Raw genomic sequence first — 25,200 nt, forward strand, 5'->3', positions numbered from 1 at the left:
ATTGTTCTTAATCCTACCCATTACAATAATAACAGCATAACTAATATTTATTGAGCAACTGGTATGTTCCAGGCACTATGCTAAATGCTTTACATTTCTTATCTCACCTTATGCATGAAGAATCTGAAGTGTAGAGAGGTTCAGGCTGCACTTGCTGGGACCAGAACCCAGACAGCCTGATGTGGGGTCCCTCGTCTAAGACCCTCCTGAGTCCTATGTCCGAAAGCACCTCCCACGTCCTGTGTCCGTAAGCGCCTCCCGCGTCCTGTGTCCGTAAGCGCCTCCCGCGTCCTGTGTCCCTAAGCGCCTCCCGCGTCCTGTGTCCGTAAGCACACTGGACAACTTTGATGGCCCTTCACTTCCCTCACATCGCTCTGGGACTGCAGGGTATTCCTGGAAGGGTTTGCTGCTCTCTCCTCCCTCCTCCTCTGTTCGGTCCTTGTTCTTCCTTTCCCATCCTCTAAGGGCCCGCCAGCCTGTCTGACTCAAGGCCAGGACTTTCTTCTGAACTGGGTCCATCCACCATTCCAGCCAGCATTCAGTCTCTCAACTCCAGAAGAGGATTCTCTCAGGAGGACTGTGCAGAATGCTTCTGCTGTCTGTTAAGACAGAGGAGCAAGCCATTTCCTGGGATAGAAGGAGGCCCCAAGTAGCTTCCACCCACAGCTAATAATGCCAACAATAATAGTAGCTGATTTTCTGGGAACACATCATGTGTGTGCTGAGCTCTGTACTGGTGGTGGGACCCCAGTGAGTCCGTGGTCTCTTGACCTTGAAATGTTCTGGGACCTTGGCTCTGGAGATTGTGTTCACTCTGCTCAGGGTAACCTGCTCAGCCATCCAATGGTTAAAGCCTGGGTTCCTGTGGTCCTGATGCTCAGAGCTGTGTGACCTCAGAAACAGCAACTACCCTCTCTGGGCCTTGTCTTCTCATCTATAAGATGGGTAAGAGAGGGTTGCTGTGATGATTAAGTGATGTCATTCACTTGAGTACCTGGTACAGGTAAGTGAGGAGAAACAGCAAAATACCAGCTGGGTCTCTTCATAGTCCCATTTAAGTTCTGAGTGGACCCATGATTTCTGGTGGGGCTTCATGGTTTCTGCAAATGTAGACTTGTCTGAAGATCTTATTGGGTCACCCTGACATGGGTGTTTTGGTCCCCATCCCCAGGGTGGAAGAGGAGGCTGGTCAGCTTCCAGGATAACTCAGGGTGTGTGTGTGTGTATGTGTGTGTGTGTCCTCAGATGTCTGAATGACTCGACGTTACTATTACAGTGTTATTTAGTTTTTCTTCTTCTTTTCAGAAAGGGGATGTTTGGGCTCAAGTTGAAGAAGAAGAAGAAGAAAGCAGAGACGGGGCTCATCCTAGCCAATAAGGCTGCCCAAGGTAAGGCTTTTGGGGGTGGGGGAAATGCACTGCCCTGCAGCCTACAGGTCTCATGGAGCTGAGTCCTCCAGGCTGAGAATGGAACTCTCCCTCCATGGGAGCAAGGCGGGACGTGTGCTGCCTGCTGGGTCTTCAGGCCCTGCTGCTCTCGCAGGAGTGGCATCCATCCCAGGACTGCTGGTCACCTGGTCACTGGGCCAGCTAGGGTGGGGTGGACCCCTGCTGGGCCGTGGAAGAGGACCCTAGGGAGAGGCTGCAGCAAGGTTCAAGCTCCTGTTTCTGTCCTGATTTGCTCCCTGGCCCAGGAATCTCAACACATCTGTGATTCTCAGTTTCTCCCTCTGTGAAGTGGGCACCATGGGGGCTGCCGGGCTGGCCTCTCATGCCTTGAAGAGGATCCAGTGAGAATTTAAAAATAAGAGTGAGGACAGCAACTGCTACAGGAGAGGCTTATTTATTGTCTCGTTCGACCCTGCCATCATCCTACCAACGGGTGTTGCTATTTATAAACAACAGGTTTACAAAGAAGGTAGTAGAGATGCAGAGAGAGAAAGTCAAATGTGGGAGCTGCTGAGTTTGCAGGGCACAGTGGAAAACGAAAATGCAAAGCCATTGTTAAGAAATTATGAAGTTTCTGGAGGGCAACAGCAGAGGATTGGGTGAAGTGTGATGAGGTCCTTCAGATCACAGGACCCTGTGTGGCTGCACAAACCTCAGAATCTGCCCTGAGACTGGGAACACAGAGCCACGAAGCAGTGAGTGGGATTGGGAGGTCCGTCCGGGCTGTCTGAGATTGCGTCCTCCGAATGGACCATTTGCTTCTTCAAAAGAGCAAACGAATCCCCAAGGTACAGTGTGAAGTGTGCCAGTGGGGCCAGACCCGGCATCAGGAAGACTCACAGGTTTGTTGAGTCAAAAAGGATTAAGCACTTTAGTTGGGCAGTTCTGTGGTGGTCTCCTAGAGGCTTCTGCCCAGTGCCCCTTGACAACAGCCAATGCAAGGCCAGTTTTCTGGACCATTTCCAAACCAAAATGGTGCAGTGGGTCTGCTTTATCTTCACCCCTCTTGCCTTCGGGGGGGGGGGGGCTCCTTCACCCTTCACTGCTGCCCCCTGTGGGTGTCCTGTCGCTTCGTGTGCCTCTCCCCCAGCTCACTTCCTGCCCTCACATATAACCTACAGTGGAAATCTATGGAAACTCGTTCAAACCAAAGTGTTGGTAATAACAATGAAGTCATCCTTGGATGGGATGAGAGGCATTTTAAGTGGGGACAGGGCTTCAAGCTGCTGACCAGGGAATAGGTGGAAAAGGCTTTTAGGTCTTTTCTGGTATCCTTGAAATTAGGACCCTGCAGTAGGTCCCAGGGCACAAAGTTGAATAAGCCAGTCCCTTACGTTCAGGAACTTATGAAAAATAATATTTGGGACACATTTAATAAGTCCCTGCTGCTTTTTAGTTGACATGCATTGTTCATGAGTCTAAAATGTAGGTTCCTTTGCATCTGTTCTACAAGAGGTGCAGAGAGGTTAAGTACTTGCCCAAAGCTGCACAGCTAAGAATTGGAGAAACTGGCTCCCCAGCAGAAGTCATTCTTATACAAGAGCCTGGGTTTTCCTACTCCATGGGTCAACCTCCAGGTAGCGGCCGCTACTGACTACACTGGGGAGGAAAGAACAAGCTGGTGGAGATTTAGGGCAGCCAACCTGAGCCATTTCAGAGAAGCTGGCTCCCCTGGCTCATTCTAATTAGTGTCCTTAGCCCACAAAGCAAACAGGGCAGAGAGGTACCAGGCCCCTCCTAGAAAGCAAATAGCATTCATGCTGCTGGCCAGGGGCTTGCTCCGTGGGAGACTGATAAAACAAAGTCCATAGAACTGAGGTTACTCTGGTGTCTCATTTTTTTTGGCCTGGTCTGGGAAGTTAGGGCTTTTCTGGATGAAGTGTTTGAAGATTCTCCAAGTCAGTGCCTCTCATATCCTTGTATTTGAGGCCTGGAGTGGCTCTGTCTTAATTTCATAAAATTCCAATGATCCTAACCTATCCATTAATTAGTTACCCAATGAAATTACCAAGTCCCTCTCATGATCAGGCATTCTTTCATTTCCTCAACAAATGCTAATGGATGGTCTGCTGAGTCCTGGGTCCTGTGCTACATTCTGGTATAGAACGGTGCACTTGAGTAGGGGAGAGGGAGGATAGCCCTGTGTAGGACTCTTCTGTTTGCCTTTCTAAATCAATTCTCTACCCTTTTCCAGCTGTTCTGGGTCCCAAGAGGCTGACCTGTATTGATGCAGAAGCCAGGTCCCTTTCCAGTGGGATGCCCCAGCAGGAAGTCTGAGGAAGGGGGGAGTGTGAGCTTGGATCCAGTGGCTGGATATGTCCCTAAACGGAACAGTTGTAGGGAAGCTGACTCGGTCTGACTTCCTCTCCTTCCAGCTTCTGGTAACTGCTCTCTTGCTTTATTTTTGGGGTCTCCAAGCACAAACAGCTTGGCTGCCTTGAGCCCCAGATAGCTGCACAACTTTTTGTGATTTTCCTGTATCCACACTCCCCCCTTCCTCAGACTTCCTGCTGGGGCATCCCACTGGAAAGGGACCTGGCTTCTGCATCAATACAGGTCAGCCTCTTGGGACCCAGAACAGCTGGAAAAGGGTAGAGAATTGATTTAGAAAGGCAAACAGAAGAGTCCTACACAGGGCTATCCTCCCTCTCCCCTACTCAAGTGCACCGTTCTATACCAGAATGTAGCACAGGACCCAGGACTCAGCAGACCATCCATTAGCATTTGTTGAGGAAATGAAAGAATGCCTGATCATGAGAGGGACTTGGTAATTTCATTGGGTAACTAATTAATGGATAGGTTAGGATCATTGGAATTTTATGAAATTAAGACAGAGCCACTCCAGGCCTCAAGACTTTGTAAAAAAGTCTTCAAATCATCCTGTTCTGAGGGAGGGGGATGGGCAAGCCTCTTTTATCTACTGAGACCTGAGGAGGTAACTGCATTACAGGTTGAGAAGTGGGCTATAAAGAAAATAGACAGTAGAAATATAACACCTCTGTGAGGTAGGTAATGTTGGCCTTGCCTGGCTTTATCGATGAGGAAAACAGGGCTGAGAAGTTAAGTGACTTGCCCCAAATCATGATGTTAGGAAGTGGCAGAGCTGGGATTTCTACCAAACCTTTAGACTCAGGGTTTTGAACTACACCACACAGTCTCTTTGGTTTTTGCCAAAAATTTGGCTAAGAAGTGGTTCTTAATCTTTGCTACACATGAGAATCACCTGGGGAGTTTTTTTTTTTTTTTTAAATGGACATCCAGGCGACATCCCAGATCAACTAAATCAGAAGCCCTCTGTGGGGCAAGAGGCGGTCTGAAGAATATGTTCACTATCCATTCATTTAAATTTTCTAGACACTCATGGATTCATTTCCTGTGACTGCTGTAACAAATGACCACACATGGGGTGGCTTAAAATAACCCACACTAATTTTCTCACAGTAATGGAGGCGGGAAATTCACAGTCAGTATCTTGGGGCCGAAATAAAAATATTGGCAGGGCCCCACCCCCTCGGGAGTATCTGATTCCTGCCTCTTCCATCTTCCGGCGGCTGTGGTGGGGTCTGGCCCATCTCTGCCTTGTGATCATATTGCATTCTTCTGTTCTCCTCTGCCTCCTTCTTTTGATACATATGATTGCAACTAGGACCCACCTGTATGATAAGGGATAATCTCCACTGCAAAATCCTTAACTTAATTAAAGACCCCTTATCCAAGTAACATTTACAGGTTCCGGGGACTAGGACTTGAGGTCTTTGGAGTCTATAATTCAACCAATGACACCTTTCTACTCAAAATAGGCCCTCAGACAGCAGGAGCAGGCTTACCTGGGTCATTGTTATTAGAAATACAGAGTCTTGGGCTCCACCCCAGACTCACCGAATCAGTATCTACATTTCAAAGCTTCTCAGGTGATTCTTATGCACATTAAATTTTACTGAGGAGGTTCAGAGGGAATACATGACTTGTCTTGACTTGTCTGAAGGTCCACTGTGGCAAGGTCGTGACTTGAAATCACGTCTTTCAATTCAAATCTCGGTTTCTTTCCATAATGCCATGCATATAAATCTACTCTTTTTTTGGAAACAGAAGATGAATATATAATTTATTTTTTTAGAAAAATTAAGGTATGTGCCTTTCTTTTATGTTAAGTTTCATGCTGCAGGGACTGTCTTATAGTTGCCTTGTCCACCTCATGGTGATTGGCATAGTGCGGGGACAGTTGAGGCTCAGACCACCACTGTGTATCCTAATAGACAGTTTTCTTCCTTTGTTTGCTTCTCTAGATGGCCAGAGTGAAGCTGAGGCACCACAGGAGGGGCCTTCTCAGCAGGAAGGACCGGGAGGAGATTTGATTAATGATCAGGAATCTGTCATTCCTATTCCTGCAGCTCCTCCAAAGAGAAGGTACAGTGTTGGTGCAGGCAGTCAGCACACGTTTGCTGAACACCTCCCGTGTGCAGGTACCTCTACAGGTTCTGGGAAAAAGAGAATGATACCTGATCACTGTCTGCAAGGAGCCAAAGGTCTAAGACAGGAAGACAGAGGTCTGTATCTACTTCTTGTCCTCTATGGCAGTGCTGGCCTCTTGATACCAGTCCGCTGTCAGCAGGCCAGGGGCCCAGCTCTATCAACTTCTGGCCTTCAATCCCCTGAGTTAAGGCCTACTGTGCCTCATAATTCAGGAATGTCAGCAACAACAGGAGACAGACTCAGAAGCTGTCCCTCACCTGTTCTTTAATACATCAAGGTGTCAGATCTCTTAGCTTTGTTGTTGTCCCCAATGTTTATGCTACCCAACAAAAAGTCAGAACAAACTGGTCTTCTGCATGTGATTTGCCGTTATCAGTTAATAATAATCCCAAACTCAGAGGCTTAATACAAACATTTAATATTGTTTATGAATCTATGAGTGAGTTGGTTGGTCTTACTGTTTCTAGAGAGTTAGGCATCCATCACTCATGTGTATGTGGCCATTTGGTAACACTGTTGATTTTGGTTGGAGGGTTGGCTAGTGGTAGGCTGATCTGGGATTGCTTCACTTGGACCACTGAGCTCTCCTCCATATGGCATTAGATCCTCTAGCAGGCTAGTCCAAGTTTATTCCAATAGTGGTGATGGCAGAGTTCCAAGAGAGGGAAGATGGAGTGCAAGTACACAAAGTCTTTTGAGCCTAGGCTTGGAATTAGCAAAAGTCATTTCTGCTGCATTCTGTTGGCCAGTGCAAGTCACAAGTCCAGCCCATGTAAGAATGAGAGACTACAAGGTACAAGGCAAAAGAGCATGGATCCAAGGAGTCGAATACTTGGGGCTATCAATGCCTTCAGTTTACCATGTTTGTTTATGTCGATTTCTTACTCATGGTAATTCCTCATACACTCCCTTCTTTTTTTTTTAATTTTTAATTTTTTATAAACATATATTTTTATCCCCAGGGGTACAGGTCTGTGAATCACCAGGTTTACACACTTCACAGCACTCACCAAAGCACATACCCTCCCCAATGTCCATAATCCCACCCCCCTTCTCCCAACCCCCCTCCCCCCAGCAACCCTCAGTTTGCTTTGTGAGATTAAGAGTCACTTATGGTTTGTCATACACTCCCTTCTATTTCTGCTCAGAATTCTTACTATCAGTAGAACAAATTAGTCATATCATTCACTTGTGGCAATTACTTCATGTGGTAAAGACTATTATTATTAGTTCCAATTTTAGGATGGAGAAACTGAGTCATAGAGAAATTAAGTCACTTGCTCATTTACATTTATCTCTTCCAGAGACAGAGAAAGAATATGTGATACAGCATAGGTATCACATGTGTGGACTTAGATGTACCTGGGAAAATATTATCATGGCTTATGGATCTTAAAGTGTGTTCTTACTTAATGAAACAAATATGTTAAAACTTTCTTTTAATAGATCAAAACTGTTGGCTAAGATCCATGATGGGGAGGTCAGGTCCCAAAATTATCAAGTAAGTGAATAACTCCTCCTGCCCAGCCTGACCCAGTTCTTCTTCTGTGAATGAACAGCAAGGTCTAGAGTGCATACATGTTTTGTGTTGTAGATTGCCATCACCATCACTGAGGCCCGCCAGCTGGTGGGTGAGAACATTGATCCAGTTGTGATCATTGAAGTGGGGGAAGAGAAGAAACAAAGCACAGTGAAAGAAGGAACCAACAGTCCATTTTACAATGAAGTAAGTCATAGAGGTGACCAGCATCTTCTCCACCACGCTCCCTCTGTTGTCATCTGTAGGAATGGTAGCGAAATAGAAAAGCTGTGTCCCTCCTCACTGCTTCCCATCACTCATCTAAGCCCTGGCAAGCTCTCTGAGCCTCCTTACAAACAACCCTCTAGAGTCTCACCAAAAAGATGATGAAAAGGTGTGGGGAGGAATTCCTGCTGATATTAAATTCATTGCCCTATTTTCAATATACCCTTTTTCTTATTTCGCATATGCTCACCATCCATTATAAGCTGTGGTTTTACATTAAATAAATGTATTGAGTGCAGTTATAAAGAAGATAAACATCTTTTTCATGAAAGAGACACTAGAAATTTATTTATTAATTTTGAAATAGGCACGTTGCAGTGGAAAGTAAGCAGATGTATTTTTCTAAGGAGTGCAAAAATTGTGACGATCAAAGAGAGGAAAATATCAAAGAGAGACAGAAGTCTCTAAATTTTGTACACACTAAATTCTTTTATAAATAAAAAATTACATAGTAAAAAATGGTAAAAGATACAAAGAGTATAGGGGTGCCTGGGTGGCTCAGTGGGTAAAGCCACTGCCTTCGGCTCAGGTCATGATCTCAGGGTCCTGGGATTGAGTCCCGCATCGGGCTCTCTGCTCAGCAGGGAGCCTGCTTCCTCCTCTCTCTCTCTCTGCCTGCCTCTCTGCCTGCTTGTGATCTCTCTCTGTCAAATAAATAAATAAAAAATCTTAAAAAAAAAAAGATACAAAGAGTATAAAATGATATATGATGAAAAACATATGTCCCTCTGATCTTTGATCCCTAAGCTGGCATCCCTCCCAACTCATTCTCACCAAACATTTGTGTATCCTTCCAGAGACATCCTAGACATATACAATGTGCAAACAAATACTGTAACCAAATGGTAGCATTCTATCCACACTGTCTTGGACCTTGATCTTTTCACAAAACAATGTATCTTAGAAATTAGTCTATATCAATACATATAGTTCAAACTCATTTTCCCCTCATTGGTTTAGTTTCCCATTGCATTGATACACCATAATTTACTAAACCAGTCCATTCTCTCATTGATGGATATTAATTTTTTTCAGGTTTGGGCTACTACTTACAATAATATTAATATGGCATAACTGGGACAAAGAATATGTGTATTGAAAATTTTGATATCACTAAATTGCCCTTCAAAGAAGTAACAACTTACACTCCAACTAATAGTGTACAAGAATACTTGTTTCCCTATAGGCACTTAGACACTGTGAATTATCAAAAAATGCAGCAAACTCTTAATTATTTCCCTAATGGGAATAATAATTGAAAAGGGAGTCCATAAGAAATGAAATCAACAGAAAATAACCAAATCCCATTTGAGCTGTTAACTCCCTGCTTCGTTATCCATCACTCCTGTCTTTGAGGCTCTTACCGTGAGATTTTTTCCTTCCCATCCTACCCATAACATCCTTCCCATCATCTCCATAACAACTTTTAGCATGGGTGTGACGTGAAAAAATGTGTATGAAAATGTTTTAAAACTGCAAAGCTCTACAGGTTTGTTAAATGATATAATTAGTATTTTCTTTATGCATACAAGTCTTTGATCTAAATGACACAAAACTGGGCCTGTGTATCATCAGTCGACACTCAAGTAAAAACACAGAAGTTGAACTGAAAACTTTTATTATAGCTTTTGACTCTAATTTTCAAGCCCAAGGCCCACCAGATGTTGAAGGAACCCATTAATAGGGACTGGGGAATATTTTCCAGCCAGAAAAATGTGTGTGGCTCAAAGGTCTAGCGAACCTGTGTGAGGTAATTGAGTTTGAAATGTGAAACTCAGCAGAAAGCAATAAACACTGGAACTAATTTATTGGTCCAAGGAACTCACAGCATTTCATCTATCAGGACAAGGTATTTCATGTGTTTTCCATATAAAAGAAATTCTGAACAACACAACTCTTTAAAAGTTTGAACATATATATGAAAAACTTCCTGAAATGTCATGGTATTTTCTGATTTTCTTAAACAGAAGACATTGAATGTAACGTGGCCTGTCCTTAATCTCCAGGGACTGCCAGTTTGAAGGTTTTTTTATTATGATGTATGATGGCATCTTTCGATTTCTACATTTTGGTTTTTCTGCGTTGCCCTTTAAAAGCAGGCTGTGAGCAGTTAGTTCTCCCTTTTCTGTTGCTGTCCTGTTCATCTCTAAGGTTCTTTCATTATTCCTCCACCTGGAAGCTCAAAACAAACATTCTACAAAGCAACTTCCTGGTCCTGCCTTCCCCACCCCTACCAGTCCCCAAAAGACACAACCCACAGCAAAACACCACTCCATCGTTCTATATCTTAGGAGAATATAGCCTCACATTTGGGAGTTACTTGGTAAAGTTCAAATGGTGAAACATCTAGTACTTGAAGCCCTCATGTGATGACTTCTGGAGAAGTAGAGCCGTGCTCTCAGGCTCAGAAGTAACCAGCTGTCTGAATCCAGGCATGTCTTTTAAATCCTTTAGTCTTCAGTCTCTTAACTGTAGACTATAGAGACTGGCCTAGAGAGTTTCTTCAACTCTAATTTCAATCACTTTCTTAAAATTAGAAGCTTTCCTTGTCCATAATTTCTTCTCATTCTCTTTCTGGTTATTCTTGAGAATGGCCACAAAGATGTTTGAAACTGAAACATGCTGAGAAAATTAGATTTTTAACTAGATTCACCCCAAATTAAAACCACACTGAGATATGATTTTCACCTATCATTATTTATAGGTCAAAAAGTCAAGAGAATTGATAATATCAAGGGTTGTCAGGGGTATGGAGAAATGGCTTTTTTGTATGCTGCCAATGAGAATGTAAAATGGCTTGGCCCCTTTGGAAAGAAATTTCATATTATCTACTAGATATTTACATGCCCATAAGCCATGACCTGATAATTGCACATTTTATGTCCATTTTAGAGGAAAATTCATGTATATCCTGTGCAAAAATGAAGATGACAGCATTTTTTTTCCATTTGAAAAAAAAAAACTGGAAGGAATGTAGGTGACCCTAAATAAGGGATGACCTGTTGATTGATGATGCATCCATGCCACTGAGGACCATGCAGCATTTGGTTAAAATGATAGAAATCTATGAGTAGTCCAATAATAAAGTTCTTAGATGCAAGCCTGGAATTTATGGTCAGAATGAACTTTCTGTTTTTTAGTACTTTGTCTTTGATTTCATTGGACCCCAACTGCATCTTTTTGACAAGATCATCAAAATCTCAGTAAGTATATCATTGGTGATGAAGTGGTGGTGGGAGAAATTCTAGGTTTTAGGAACTCTCTAGAACAGCTCAGCCTGCTTAGAGGTGAATAGGTCTGGGAGGGTGAGTGTGAGATGGTGAGTTCAAAATCAACAGGTAGAACATGAAATAACTAGTGTGGAAGAATTTGGGAAGGAAAATCTCCTCAAGGAAACCTGTGCTTCCTGAAAACAAGTTATAAGCCACTCTCAAGCCACCATGAATTGAATTGTAGAGTTTACTAATGTGGGAATTTGCAGCATATGCTTCAAGTGCCATCTTGACAGATTGCCATTTTGAGTTGATTTATTTCTTTTTATGAGAGGAGTTGTTAGTGTTTCTCTCTTGGGATGATATTCACACTAATGATAATTAATCACACTGCTAACCCCCTCCTCGTTGGTAATGAATAGAGAAGTAGGAAAAGGCATCAGGAAGGAACCAAATATGTCAGTAATGCTGATCAGAAAATGTGATTTGGAGCAAGTGGTTTCCATTTGGCCTCTTCATAGTTGCCTCTGAGTGTAGACCTTAGGACCTGCTCATGGGGGGTTGTGTCTGCTGCACAGACCCTTCCTCAGCTCCATGGGTGAATTCCTGTCTCCACAGATCATGTGAGACAGAGAAGCTTCTTGGTCTAGCCAGACACCTTATCCAAGTGGCCCACCACATGGAGGACAGGAATGGGATGGGAGAGTGCCCATGTGAAAGTACCTGCCCAAAAGAGAGAGAATGGGGGCCAGAAAGGATTGATGCCAGCCTCACATCACTCAGTTAAAGGACAGACAGACCAGTGGGTGACAGACTGCATTTATCTCACCAGTCTGGGAAATCACTGCTTCTCCCATGAAGAGGTTAGCATGGCTCGGCATGCCTGAGTGAGGCCAAGTGAGTGGTGGAACGGTATGTGCTCTCCTCCTAATGGTTCTGAAAGGATGAACTCCATACTTTATGTGCCAATGCAAGACATGTGGAGAATGAGGAAATGTTTTCCTCAGCAGTGACTCCAACTCTAACTGGAATTTTGAAGATGGAAAAACTTCTCTTGGAGGCTTCCTTGCTTGTCCTTACCATCCACCTAACTCTAGAATATATATTACATTATACTTATTATATTATACTCATATATTTTACATTATATATGTACGTAATAATATAGATATAACATAGTATATATAGGCCCTGCATTAAGTCTTAGGTAATAGTGGAATTATTATATTCTCTTGATCAGGGGCACTTGAAGAATGTGACTCTTGAAGAATGAAAAGTTATCAAGAATCAAAATTCTTAAAAAAAATAAGAGCCTTTATTTATGTATCTAAATTTTCTTAGAGGAAGAGCACAAGTAGGAAGGGGCAGGGAGAGAGGGAGAGAATCTTAAGTAGACTACACACTCTGGAGCCCATTGTGGAGTTTGATCTCACAACCCTGAGATCATGATTTGAGCTGAAACCAAGAGTCAGATGCTTGACCTAGGGAGCCACCCAGGTGCCCCAAGCCAGACATTCTTAATTTGAATCTCAGGCCTGATGACAAGTGGTGCAGAAGATATTTCGGGCCCCAGGGCATTGCCTAGGAATGTTACATTGCATAGCTCTGGCAACCATCTGTTTGGGAGATCGGCAGTGGAGCTGGGTCCTGAGGAACTGTCTAGATTTCAGGCAAACAATTAATAGCTAGATGTTTATACCATAGCATAGACAAGGGTCATGACTCTCTGTGGGACAGTGGATTTTCACACTGAGGACCAAAGCTGGTATTGCTATTTTTCTTTCCCTAACTTGGAAGAAGAGAATACTTTGGGCTCCCCAAATGACTCTTAGGGACAGAGATAAAAGATTTTAAAGATAAAACTCCCTTTGGAGGGGTGTGTTATATTAATATAAGTTTTCTGGTAGTTCATGAGCTAGAAGTCAATGTGCCCCAAATAAATTCAACATGAGAGAAGAAGGGGGCGGGCACAGTAAGCAGATGCTATTGGGATAGCCAGGCTGTAGTAGACCATGGTGGTGCCAAAGACCATCTTTGCCAATGACCCCAGGCATACAGGGCCCCCAGAACTCTGTGTGTGGAATTCCTTGAAGTCCCTAGAATCCAATGTGTGCCCACAGCAGGGTACCTGGCACTCAGACTGGTGGATGGATTATTTGAGGAGGTCTCCTGTGTTATTTAAAGACCTATGTGGGCTCTTGTGTCCCATTGTGCCGATAGGGACCCAGATGCCTTTGATCTGAGAAGAGAGCATGAGTCAGGCTTATGTTCTTGCTGGGGCCTTTGGGACGCCATAGTAGCAACTGCAATCATGGGGAGGTTTGGAGAGAGCTTTGTATGTGTGGCCTTAAATAACTCCTCCCCTTGAGCCAAGCTATCCTTACTTGCCCTCAGTTCTCTTAACTCCCCTGTGAAGTTTGGGCAAGGTAGTAAATGTTGAAAGGGAGACTGGAAGATCATCATTTCTTCATTTCCTGAAGTCAGTTGAATTTATTTTCATTAGTCGCCTCTACCAAAAGGAGCTGTTTAGAAATCCCAAAAGTCTTCCATTCACCCATCATTCGATTAGTTAATCATTCATTAATTCATTGAATGTTTACTGGACACCTATTATGAACAAGGCCATGCATGTGGTGGGTAGAAGAAAGTAGGAAACTGTTTTTGATTCAAGGAACTCACAGAATGTCATAGAAGGAAGCCCAGAGACCCTCTAGTGTAACACAGCTGGTATGGGAATCCCTGTCACCACCTCTATGACATGGGGTTTTTGGCGTACTGCTTGGTTAAATCCAGTGATGGATAGTCACTATCTCTAGAAAAGCCCACTCATTGCTGGGAAGTTCTATTATAAAACCTATCCTTGTAGTGAGATGTGTCTCTCTTCCTGTGACTTGGGATCCACATGGGGAACCTATTCCTTCTTGTACACAGTGGTGTTTCCAAGATTGGAAAATACTTCAGTTACAATCACTCCTCATCCACAGTTAAAGGTTGAACTACTCCTGCTCCTTCAGCAGTCTCTCATCAGTGTGCCTTCTGAACCCCGTGCCAGGTCTGCTGCTTTCTTTTAGAACTTCCTCATCTTGATAGCCCTGCATTAAATTGTGTTGCTCTCACCAGCCCGGCCCTCTGCTGCTGACTTCTGATCAGATAAAATATTGAGGATGACCCTTCCTTTGTTCTGACTATTGTGCATGTCCCAAACTTCTCAGAGCACTATGTGGCAGATTCTCTGAGTAAGTTGTGAGCAGAGTATGGTGGAAGTTTAGGAGAGAAAAGAGACTTTCATCTGTGGTGGATAAGGAAAGGCTGCTTGGAGGAGGCAATATTTGTTCTAGGCAGTGAAAGATGGGTAGATTTTCAGTAGACAGAGATGGGTGTTAAAAGGTAGGTTGTACCAGAGCTCAATTTGGTTTAAAAAGATACTTTTCAGAGAGTGAGATTTGTTAGGTATCCTTCAATAGCTGAAAACCTCCTAGGAGGGAGAGGTCCAGGTGAGATGCTCTGGATGCCCTTTTCACTTGATGACCAAATGTCATTATGCTCCAGAGAAGAGTGAAGGCCAGACGAGCGTCAAGGTCTAGAATCTTCACTGAGGTGTCATGAACCCATTTCACAGATTGATCTTCAAAGAAATCTGTTGCAGCTGGACTCACTGCTCCATCTCTCCTTAGGTCTTTCACCACAAGCTGATAGGCAGCATACTGATCGGCTCCTTCAAAGTAGACCTGGGGACTGTGTACAACCAGCCTGGTAAGGAAGCATTTCTTCCCAATATCTCCCTTACTTACCTCCTAGTTTGCCACACCTGATGGTCAACTCATTCATGTGCCCATCCGCTGACCCACTCACTCAATTACACAATTGGAACAACCCTGGCCCTTTCCCACAACATTTACAATCTGATGACAACATTCTCTTTCATGTTTTCCTCCCCCAACAAACTCTATCTATAATTCAGAGCTGTGATGATGTACGACGCAGGCAGTAAAGGTGGCATAGGAATTACACATATGGACTCTGGAGCCAGATAGCTTGGCTTCAAATTCCACCCTGCTCTTTCCTGGTTGTGCAACTTTGGGCAAATGACTTGATGACTCCGCTTCTTCATCAGAGAAAATGAAGATAAAATAGTACCTCCTTTCCAGGGTTGCTAGAAGATTAAGTTGATATATAAAGTGCTTCATAAAGAACCTAGCTCCGAGTAATGGCTGTGGCATGCCATATAAGGTTTTGCTGTATAATTCTTATTATCTCTGATTTATAGGAAAGTGAAACTCAGAGAAGGCAGGTAATTCGTCCAAGGTCAGGAGCTGATAAGTAAGAAGGCCGTCAACAGATCTAGATTTTCTCATGAGAGGTCCCTTCTCTTCAAAGCAACTTCGACTCGCACGAGTCCAGGGGGCCAGCCCCTGGGTATATCAGAGTGCAGTGGGTGGGGATAATAAGGCCTGCTGCAGACTGTGGGGAACAGGAACACTTACAACCCACATGAAAGGCACAGTGGCCCCTCAGCTCCCATACCTCCTGCTAACACATGGAGCTGTGCATTCTGTTTTGGAAGACCTAACAGCTTTTTTTTTTTTTTTTTTTTTAAAGATAAGTCAGAGGTCTAGAGCGTTTAAAGTTTGGACTGACAGTGTACACCAAACAAAAAGATGCATGAGCCCCATTTATAGCCTGCGAAAGAATATGTGAATTTTCTACTCCGTTAATGTTCTCCTAGCCTATCCAAGCTAAGAACCTGTCTAGGCAATTAGCACTGAGTGGAAGGCTTTCCAAATACCTGTGGCAGGTTGGAGAAGACAGACAAGAGGGTGGGAACAAAAAGAAATGGGGAAGGAGAGGAGGCAGCATGAGGTTGGGAATACTGGAAAGAGCCACCTCCTGGGTGTTGGACAGGACTGGCTGCACTAGCTGAGTCCAGCTGTGCAGAGGATCTGAGCTGTCAGGACGCTTTTTACAGGTCATCAGTTCTGTGACAAGTGGGCCCTACTCACAGACCCTGGTGACATCAGGACTGGCACGAAGGGGTACCTGAAGTGTGACATCAGCGTGACTGGGAAAGGCGACATCTTGAAGACCAACCCCAAAACTCCCGATGCTGAGGAACAAATAGAAAAGTGAGACAAGGCCCATCCAGGGTCATGCAAGAGACATGATATGTCCCAGGTTCCATCTCTCTTTCCTCCCTCTCCCTCCCCTTCCTTGTGGGCACATGAGAACTGCCAAATTCATGGCTTGTCTACCTGGGATTCTGCTCTATCAGAGGCACCAAGGGAGACAGGTTGTCCTTGTCCTAGAAGCTGACCTCCCAAAGGCTAGTGACACGATTTATCCAAGGTGTCACTAGCCTTTGGGAGGTCAGCTTCTAGGACAAGGACAACCTGTCTCCCTATAATAACCCAAAATAGATAAGCTGTTCCTCAGCTTATCCTATTTATCTGAATTTGGCTGATTTTTCTTTGAAGGAATTATCATTTCAACCAGCGGTTTGTGAAATGGGAAGACTTAATGTCTTTTTTCAAAGTGCAGAGTGGGACATGGTGTTTATTCTATAATTCAAAGACTCGAAGGAATTAGCATTTATTCTTTTCATACCCTTTGCTGCCATTTACACCACAAAGAAAACTCATTTTAGCATTGAATCCTGATCTTTTCAGTTTTTTCTTCTACATCAGGGTCCTTCTTTCTGTCTCTAAACTGCTTCTACCTTTTCTCTCTTCTTCTAAGTGAGATTTTTTTGTTTGTTTGTTTGTTTTGTTTTTTGTTTTTTGTTCTCCCTCAAGGAACCTTTTGATCCCTCAAGGGTTTCCATCAGAGAGACCCTGGGCCAGATTCTACGTTAGACTGTACAAAGCAGAGGGGTTGCCCAAAATGAACTCCAGCATCATGGCAAATGTCACAAAAGCATTTGTGGGTGACAACAAGGACCTCGTGGACCCCTTCGTGGAGGTTTCCTTTGCTGGGCAGGTGGTAAGGAATGCTGTCATCACCAACAGCAAACCAGGGCCAAAACTCTGCTCTTTACCTAGGACATTTCTAATCAATTAGCAATAATCGCGCCTCGGATAAACCTCATTGGCTACGATACTGCCACTGCGCAAAGCTAGGACATTTCTAATCAAATGAAATAAATTAAAATAAAAATTAGGAAGTGCCTTAAGAGAGAAAGCTTGTCACAAAATGTGTTGAGTCACATGGCAGGACAGTGGGTGTGGTAGTGACCCACTCACTGTCCATTTAAGATCATGGAGAGGGGCTATGGGGTATTGCCGATTTAGGACCCAGGCAGATAGACCTCCTTCCTTACCTCTGACTAATTTTCTGAGCTGTTACTCAGTCCCCAGGCTCCATAACATCGCTACCTGCCTCCCAATCTGCTCCCCAGTCTCCGCAGGTAGTCCTTGTCCTGCATAAGTCTAGACATCTCTGTTCCCTGTTGTTCCCTGCTCAAGAGCCATTGAAAGTACCAGGGCCTGGACACATGGTCACAGCTTAAACCTGGTTGGCTGGACTTTGAAGGTTTGGCTGACACACATGTTGTCTCTGCCCTCACAGTATATGCTACTTGAACTCCTCCTCTTGGCAGGGTGAACATTGTAGTATTTTTTACTTGGATCCCTTAAGTCATATAGGACATCATTTTCATTTTCTGACAAGGAAGCTGAGGTCCAGAAGGGGGAAGTGATTTGCATCAGGTCCTAGTTTTATAAGATACAAACTCAAGGTCTTACTATATCTGCTTTATTCCTGGAGATGCATGGAATAATTCATATTCAAAACAGGCAGGTTGGCCTTTTCCCAGCCCCCCTGTGATTATGAGAACTTCCTGAGGGCAGGACCCATCAATTACTCCCTTTGTCCCTGAAGCCTGGCATGGTGTCTAGTGCAGAGTAGGATGTTAGTACACAGTATTCCTCCCTTATCTGGGGTTTTGCTTGGCATGGTTTCAGTTACTCATAGCCTACCATGGCCTGAAATTATTAAATGGGAAATTCCAGAAATAAACAATTGATGAGTTTTAAATTGCACACCATTCCAAATGGTGGGATGAAATCTTGGGTTATCCTGCTCCATCCTACCCAGATGTGAATCATCCCTTTATCCAGTAAGTCGGCCCTGACTACAGTCAGTCACTTAGCCACCTGGGTTATCGGTACACTCTGGTGCTATGGCAGTATCTGTGTTCAAATCACCCTTATTTTACTTAATAACATCCCCTAGACGTAGGAGGAGTGGTCCTGGCAATTCAGATACACCAAAGAGAAGCAGTATTTCCTTTAAGTGAAAAGGTAAAAGTTCTCAGTAAGAAAGGGAAAGAAATTGTAGGCTGAGATTGCTAAGATTGATGGTAATATTTATTATAGTATTGTTTTAACTTTTCTGTATTATTGTTGGTAATCTCTTACTGTACCTTATTCATAACTTATACTTTATCATAGGTATGTATGTATAGGAAAAAAACATAGTATATATAAGGTTCAGCACTATCTGCAAGTTCAGGTATCCACTAGGATCTTGACATGCATTCCCTGTGGATAAGGGGGAGAGGCTACTCTAACAGATTTCCATGGGTGCTCAGTGGAAGCAGGTTCATTATTTCTGGCAACTTACTTTATATTTCCTGGTTTGAAGAGAGTTTTCTTCAGTCATTTCAGAGGGCCTCTTTCCTTTCTTTTGACGGCTTACACCTTGCTGGCTTTGTTTTTAGGGGCGAACCACAGTGCAGAAGAATTGTGCTGATCCTGTGTGGCATGAACAGGTGGTCTTCAAGGAAATGTTTCCTCCTTTGTGTCGGAGGGTGAAAATCCAGGTGTGGGATGAAGGCAGCATGAATGATGTAGCTCTGGCCACCCATTTCATCGACCTGAAGAAAATCTCCAATGAACAGGATGGAGACAAAGGTAAAGCCTCATGTGTCTGACTTGGAAATGGGAGTCACAAAACGATTGATTTTCGTAATGGAAGAAGTGGAGCAGGCAGTGTCTTAAGGCATTTCCATGTTCTGTGTGGTTTGTGCTTTGGATTGGTTCAGGGCAGTAGCTGAAGCCTGGCTGTGGGAGCCAAAAAACTTGGTCCTGGTCCCAGGAGTTCCATGAGCATCACAGTGTGTCCTTGAGGTAGTCACTCACCATCTCTGGGCCTTAGGTTTCATAAATGAAAAATGAAGAGTTTAGATTAGATCAGACATTGATAGACTATGGTCCATGGGCTACAACCAGTTGGCCAAATACATGTGTATGGCTCACAAGCTAAGAATGGGTTTTACACATTTAAATAGTCCAGAAGATGTTGTGCCCCTAACTCACTGTTAGAAGCACATGACTGTTGCAGGAAGGTGCTGCTGGCTACACACTCAGAGAGCCAGGGAGGAAATGAGGAGTCCCAGCGAATCCGCCGGTCAGGGGAGAGAGCTTTACTCTTTCTTTACCTGTAAAACCTAACTTAGCAGATGATAACTTTCTAAATATCCCAACAAACCCCTGCCTCCTTAAAATCCCAAGGCAATCTTTCTCTGCACCACAAATCAGTGTTAATTGATGAATATATTTATGCATATATATGTGTATGTGTGTACATGTAATGTATATACCAAAAGGTTCGCTGAAGCAGAGCGTGACACCTGTGCCTCTCACAGCGTGACACCACAAAAAGACCTCCATAAATACCTACTGTTTAAGTCTGCCTATCGTGGAAGGGTTTGCCATAGGATTGTTTTACACAGAACTCACACCACCAAACAAGTTGGGAATATCCCAACTTGATGTAAACATGTTTTACTCCAACTTTTCAGGAACATCTTGATGGTGTTCAAAGAAATGTATAAAATATTTTTGAAAATTAGACATCAGGAGCCATAAAATCTTTTTATCCCTTTTAACCTGGTATTTCTCCTTCTTAAAATTGACTCTCCTTTGGGACAGAATCTCTCTCTTTCTGCCTGACCCCCTCCATGCCTCCTCAGCCTGTTATTTGTTCTTGCTGCATAAGGTAAATCTGCTTAGCACTTATAATGTAAATATTTACTTGTTTAATGTTTGTTTCTGCTTCATTCTCCATTGGGCTCCATGTTTAGTGTCTAGCTTAGTGCCCGGCACGTGTCAGGACTCAATGATCATGGGTTGAGTGAATGAACAGACAAGGATGCACGTTGGCACTGGTAGTATCATGACAGCTGTGAAAAAGTGTAAACGTGTGCATGCCAGAAGGACTTGTCAGAAAGAAATACAGCAATGGTAGCAAAGTGGCAATTGTGGCTCTTCTGGGGATGGGATATTCTGTAAATATTTTCTCTTGTCTTTTCTGTATATTTTACATTTTAAATGAATGTGCACAATTTTCATAAAGCAAGAAATAATCAACTTGGAAACATCACTGGGCAACTAAAATGTGAGGCTTTTACAGGCTTTCTACCAACCTTCGGACCTGCCTGGATTAACCTGTATGGTTCACCCAGGAACCACAGTCTGATGGATGACTACCAGGAACTGAATGAAGGCTTTGGAGAAGGCGTGTCATTCAGGGGCAGAATCCTGGTGGAAATTGCTGTGGAGATCCTCTCTGGAGGGTCGCAGGAATCTAAGTTTTCCAAGGCACTCAAGGAGCTCAAATTGTCTTCAAAGGACAAAGATTCCAAATCTTCCAAAAGCTCCAGTAAAGACAAGGGTGACAAAACTGATGACGGAAAATCCCAGCAGGTTTCAGATAAGACCAACTCAACAGAGGTAGAGGTGGAACCTTTCGATGTGCCCCCCCAGGTAGGTCTGAGCCCTGCTCCACAACCTCTGCAAGGTGAGCCCAGGGTGAAGGTTGCTACCTTCACCTGCGACCCCTGCTCCCACAGACTCCCAAAGGCATGCACAGGTCTCACTCTCCCTTCATAAAGTGTGTTGGCTCAGCCCTACATTCTGGGCCAATCCACTGCCTCTTAGGGGCACATCACAGCCATCTGCTCATGATCAATCCCTCCAGTGTTCCCCCAAACATGGAATCCTATGAGAATCAAGGTGAAAGGGAAATAAAAGTGTTCTGGGATAGCTGGTGAAAGTGGGGGTAGGGGGATGGGCTGAGCTCTATCTGTGGTCTGATTTTGTTGAACTTTGTTAGCCTAGCATATGCTCTGGATGTGAGGTAATGTGGGATGAGGGATGAAGAGGAGGAAGAGTGAGTGCCAAGCTAGGATGAAAGAAATTGAGAAACCTATTTCCCTGCCTAAGAAATCACAATTCAAAGAATGCCTATTACTCAACATAAAACACATTAGCATTTTTCTAGCCTGGTTCTGTATGAGGGGAAATAGATCTGGGTCTCCAAGAGGAATACAAACTGAATATCCCCTTAACTGTCTGATTATTTATTTGAGAGAAAGAAAGAGTGGAAGGGTGAGGAGGGGCAGAGAGAGAGAGAGAATTCCAAGCAAGCTTCACACTCAGTGCCTGATGTGGGACTCGATCTCATGACCCTGAGATCATGGCCTGAGCTGATATCAAGAGTTAGAAGTTCAACTGACTGAGCCACCCAAGCACCACCCACCAACTGTTTAGAGTAGCAAGACTGCTTTGTGCTTAAGCAAATGAAGGGACTGTGTTTCATTAGTAGCAGAGGTGAGTGGATTCTAGCTCTCAATATGGATGATTCTGTGTCTGTGAGTATGTTTCTCAGGTCAACCAGACAATCATTTTGGGTGGAGAAAGGAGGAGATGGTGGTCTGGGTCACCTTGGCCTTAGTAGAGCCACTCATTTTAACTGCTGGGATCTAATAATCTTAAGAAGCAGTGTGGGGGAAGAGGTTGGAGCTCAGGGTTGGAAATCTTGAGGGTTGATTCTATTCATGGTTCTGATAGTAACACCTCTCCATGTTTTAGCTTACTCATCAACAAAATGGGGTAGTAATAGTCTCTTGTCATAGGCATCTCCTGGATAAATGAGGGAATGCCTGTAAAATGATCGATAGGGTTCTTTGCATGGTAGGCCAGCAGTACATTTGCTGTTACTGTGACCAGTGTTTATGATTTGTTCAGAGCTCACTACCCTGTTTTTTGGACCTACTTTGGATATTTTGTGGACCTCCCTAGCTCTCCCTTATGAACCTGTCTATTGGGAAATAGCCTCTGGAAATGTGTATTGTCAGTTTCTTGTTAGAAGACATTGCTTTGATGTGATTGTACTTATGTGTATTTTTTCAGAATATATGCCAGCTTTGGAAATGATATAAGGTACTATGGGTACCTTAAGTAGCCACCTATGCTGATATCCAATTGTATCTGATTCTGTAGCAATCTTTCCTACTGTTGAGACTGGCCATTCTTTTCTAGACAGGAATTACCAAGAAAAGCCTAATAGAAGATTTTCTTAATCCACATCAGTATTTTCAAGATATTTTGCAATGGCCATCTTAAAAATAATTCTAGCAGAAAGGAATGGTAGCTTGGAATTTATGTAGAGTGTACATTTTTTACAAGTCCAAGAGCCCATCATGGTTCTTGGGTAGAAGGTATTAGGAGAGGGAAAATTCAGGTCATATTCAAACCCTTATTTCTCTTTCCTTTCTTTGTCTTGGCTTCTTGTTTTGGTCAGTTTTTTGCTGGGTTTATTAGTTATTTATTGCTATATAACTATTACCCCTAAATTTAGCAACTTTTTTCGGTGGGTAAGGAATTTGGGAATACCTAGCTTGGTGGTTCTGGCTCAGAATTTTTCATAAGGTTTTAATCAAGATTTTGGTAGGGGCTGCAGTCCTCTGAAAGCTTGACTGGAATTGTGGGATCCACTTCCAAGATGGCACACTCATAGCTGTTAAGAGGAAGTTTTGGTTCCTCATGGACCCATTGGAAGACAAAGTTCCACATGGACCCTTCCCTAGGCTTCTTAGGATCTTTATGGCAGTTGGCATCCCCCTGAGTGGACTGGGGGAGAACAAAGCAGAAATGTCAATATCTTTTATGACCAAACCTATAGAAGTCACACACTGATATTTATGACACATTCTAATTGTTAGAAACAAGTCACTAAGCCCATCCCACCCTGAAAGGGGAGAAAAATTAGGCTTCATCTTTTGAGTGCGGGGTGTCCAAGGATTTGTGGACATATTTTCTACCTTCTCCAGAGCCTCTACAGCTTCAGACATGGCAATATTTCTTCTTGCAGAATCTTCTTTTTTAGCTCTTCAGGGTCCTGAGATCTTCTTTCCCTTGCTGCAGCCATGCTCTCATTGCATACCTGGACAAATGAGATCCCATGACATTGGCTTTTCCAGCTCACCCTCATTATCACCATCAAAGGTTATTTCCCTATGTCAAGCTTTCACAGAGCATAACTAATCTAACAGATGTGTTCATTTTCAAATTCTGTGAACATGTACTGACCAGTTTCTTTTTTTAAAAAAAAAAACATCATCCTCAATATTGGTAGGAATACAAATAGAGTTTGACTCCATGGGAATTATGATATAGAAGGGGAGGTAAGACATACAAAATAAATGTACAGGAAATAAAAAGTGATACATGCAATAGGGAGCTACAGATAAAATGCTAATGTTTTATGGAGTAAATGAGGTATAACAATTAAAATGTTGGGCTCTCAAGTAAGATAGCTGGATTTTAGATGTAGTCGTTGTTACTGCCCAGCCTCTGGAGAAACATTGCCTCTGAATTTTTGGGCAAATGACTTAAGCTCCTTATGCTTATATCCAATAATCATTTCTACTTGGTGGGCTCACGTTGAGGATTTAATGAATTAATATATGCAAAGTGCTAAGAACAGAGCCTGGCACATAGTAAATACTCAATAAACATTAGGCACTTTTAATAATTTTGGACAGGTATTTTAATCTTTCACAGACTACTTGTCCTCATCTTTAAACAGATAAAATAAAAGCACCCCCCTCCTAGGGTGGTAATGAGAATTACATGAGATAATGTAGGAAAGGGTCTTGATACACATCTGACACATAATAAGTACTCAGTAAACATGTCCATCATCATTACTCAAACTCAGGAAATCAAAGTATGCTTCCAAAAGAAAGTCATTTGGGTTAGGCCTGAAGGATGGACAGGATTAAGAGATGAATTCTACCTGTTGAAGTACTTGCCATGACAACCATTCTTGTGGTATTCTTATGTGTAGGCTTTATACAAGGTGCTCCATGTGGATGATCTCATTATTCCCCCCTGTAAGCCCTATGACAATGTTTATTTCACAGAGAGGGAAAGTGACAGAGAGTGGACATGACTTGCCTAAAGTCAACCAGCTAGGAAGTAGCAGAATTGGGATTTGAAGAAAAATTTATGTGGCTAGGAAGTCTACCATTTCTCTTCCAAGCTACATGGCCTGTATTCCCATTAGGTCTTCAAATGCTTTTTAACCTCCTCCCAGAGAGTAAACTTGACCCCAGAACGGCGAGATAAGTGGATTATTTACAGCCAATACGTACAGTGGCAGCAAGTGGGAGGGCTGTGTGCTCTCTGTGACTAAGATCCAGAACTGGGTCCTCACCCTTTTCAACATTTTCTGGTCAATAGAAACATTTCCTGCTGATGCCAACAGCAAGGAGGCCCCTGTGTGAAGGAAAGCTCACCTTTCTGAGACCTGTTGTCTCTCAAAGTGACAGGGTTCAGGGCTCTTGATTGAATGGGGCTCTTCAGCTCTAAATCTGCAACTGTTTATTTTCCTTAGATGAACCTTATTGCTTTTTCCATGGAATTTAATCAGTCCAACTGTGAAACCAGGAAGCGCAGACTGGCAGCTCATTCAACCTCTTTGTTCAGAAATGTGATGCTGTGTCAGTGTCTCAGCTATATCTGCTCCCTGAACTATCAACCTGTTCCACATCCATAGGAGTCATCTACAAACAGCTGTGGTTGCATTGGGATGGTTCCTGTCTTGTGACCTGTCATGGTCCTGTCTTCCACAATGTAGTTTTCCTTGAGAGGGAAGACTTGGTGGAGCCAAGCCTGAAATCTTGGCTGACTTTAACTTGCTATGTGACCTGCAGAAGCCCCTTAATCTCTCTGAGCTTTAGTTTATTGAGGTAGAAGGAAGATGGGGCAGGTGAACCCCAAGACCCTTTTCAGTGTAAAAGCAGATGTGATCCTGGGACCCTCCACGTGCTGATAGCTCGTCCTGGATGCACTGGGTGGACTGATGCTCATGCAAGTGCCTAGCCCTTCTGTCTCTTTTATCCAGGCTCATGTTATTTCAGGAAGTGTTATTTCAGGAAGTCTTTGAGCAGGACCAAGGTGTTGGGTTAACACGTGGTTGA

General features: G+C 43.4%; 1 protein-coding gene and 1 non-coding gene across 2 annotated transcripts in view; one reads left to right on the forward strand and one right to left on the reverse strand.

Annotated features, from left to right (window-relative positions):
* The first annotated feature begins 1,308 nt into the window (after positions 1-1,308).
* The window catches only part of FER1L6 (fer-1 like family member 6), a 111,688-nt gene continuing 87,796 nt past the window's right edge, over positions 1,309-25,200 (forward strand). The window contains exons 1-10 of the mRNA XM_004743522.3: positions 1,309-1,388; positions 5,735-5,855; positions 7,368-7,422; positions 7,516-7,647; positions 10,866-10,928; positions 14,612-14,690; positions 15,904-16,060; positions 16,727-16,913; positions 18,652-18,844; positions 20,346-20,698. Coding sequence (XP_004743579.3) covers positions 1,313-1,388; positions 5,735-5,855; positions 7,368-7,422; positions 7,516-7,647; positions 10,866-10,928; positions 14,612-14,690; positions 15,904-16,060; positions 16,727-16,913; positions 18,652-18,844; positions 20,346-20,698 — 1,416 coding nt within the window. The 5' untranslated portion in view covers positions 1,309-1,312. The remainder of the gene's footprint in view (positions 1,389-5,734; positions 5,856-7,367; positions 7,423-7,515; positions 7,648-10,865; positions 10,929-14,611; positions 14,691-15,903; positions 16,061-16,726; positions 16,914-18,651; positions 18,845-20,345; positions 20,699-25,200) is intronic.
* Positions 16,912-17,048, reverse strand: LOC123391502. The gene has a single exon (XR_006606214.1). It is a non-coding gene; the product is annotated as a U4 spliceosomal RNA (small nuclear RNA).

The sequence above is a fragment of the Mustela putorius genome, unplaced genomic scaffold, assembly GCF_011764305.1.
Source record: "Mustela putorius furo isolate JIRA1106 unplaced genomic scaffold, ASM1176430v1.1 tig00000228_pilon_pilon_pilon, whole genome shotgun sequence".
NCBI lineage: Eukaryota > Metazoa > Chordata > Mammalia > Carnivora > Mustelidae > Mustela > Mustela putorius.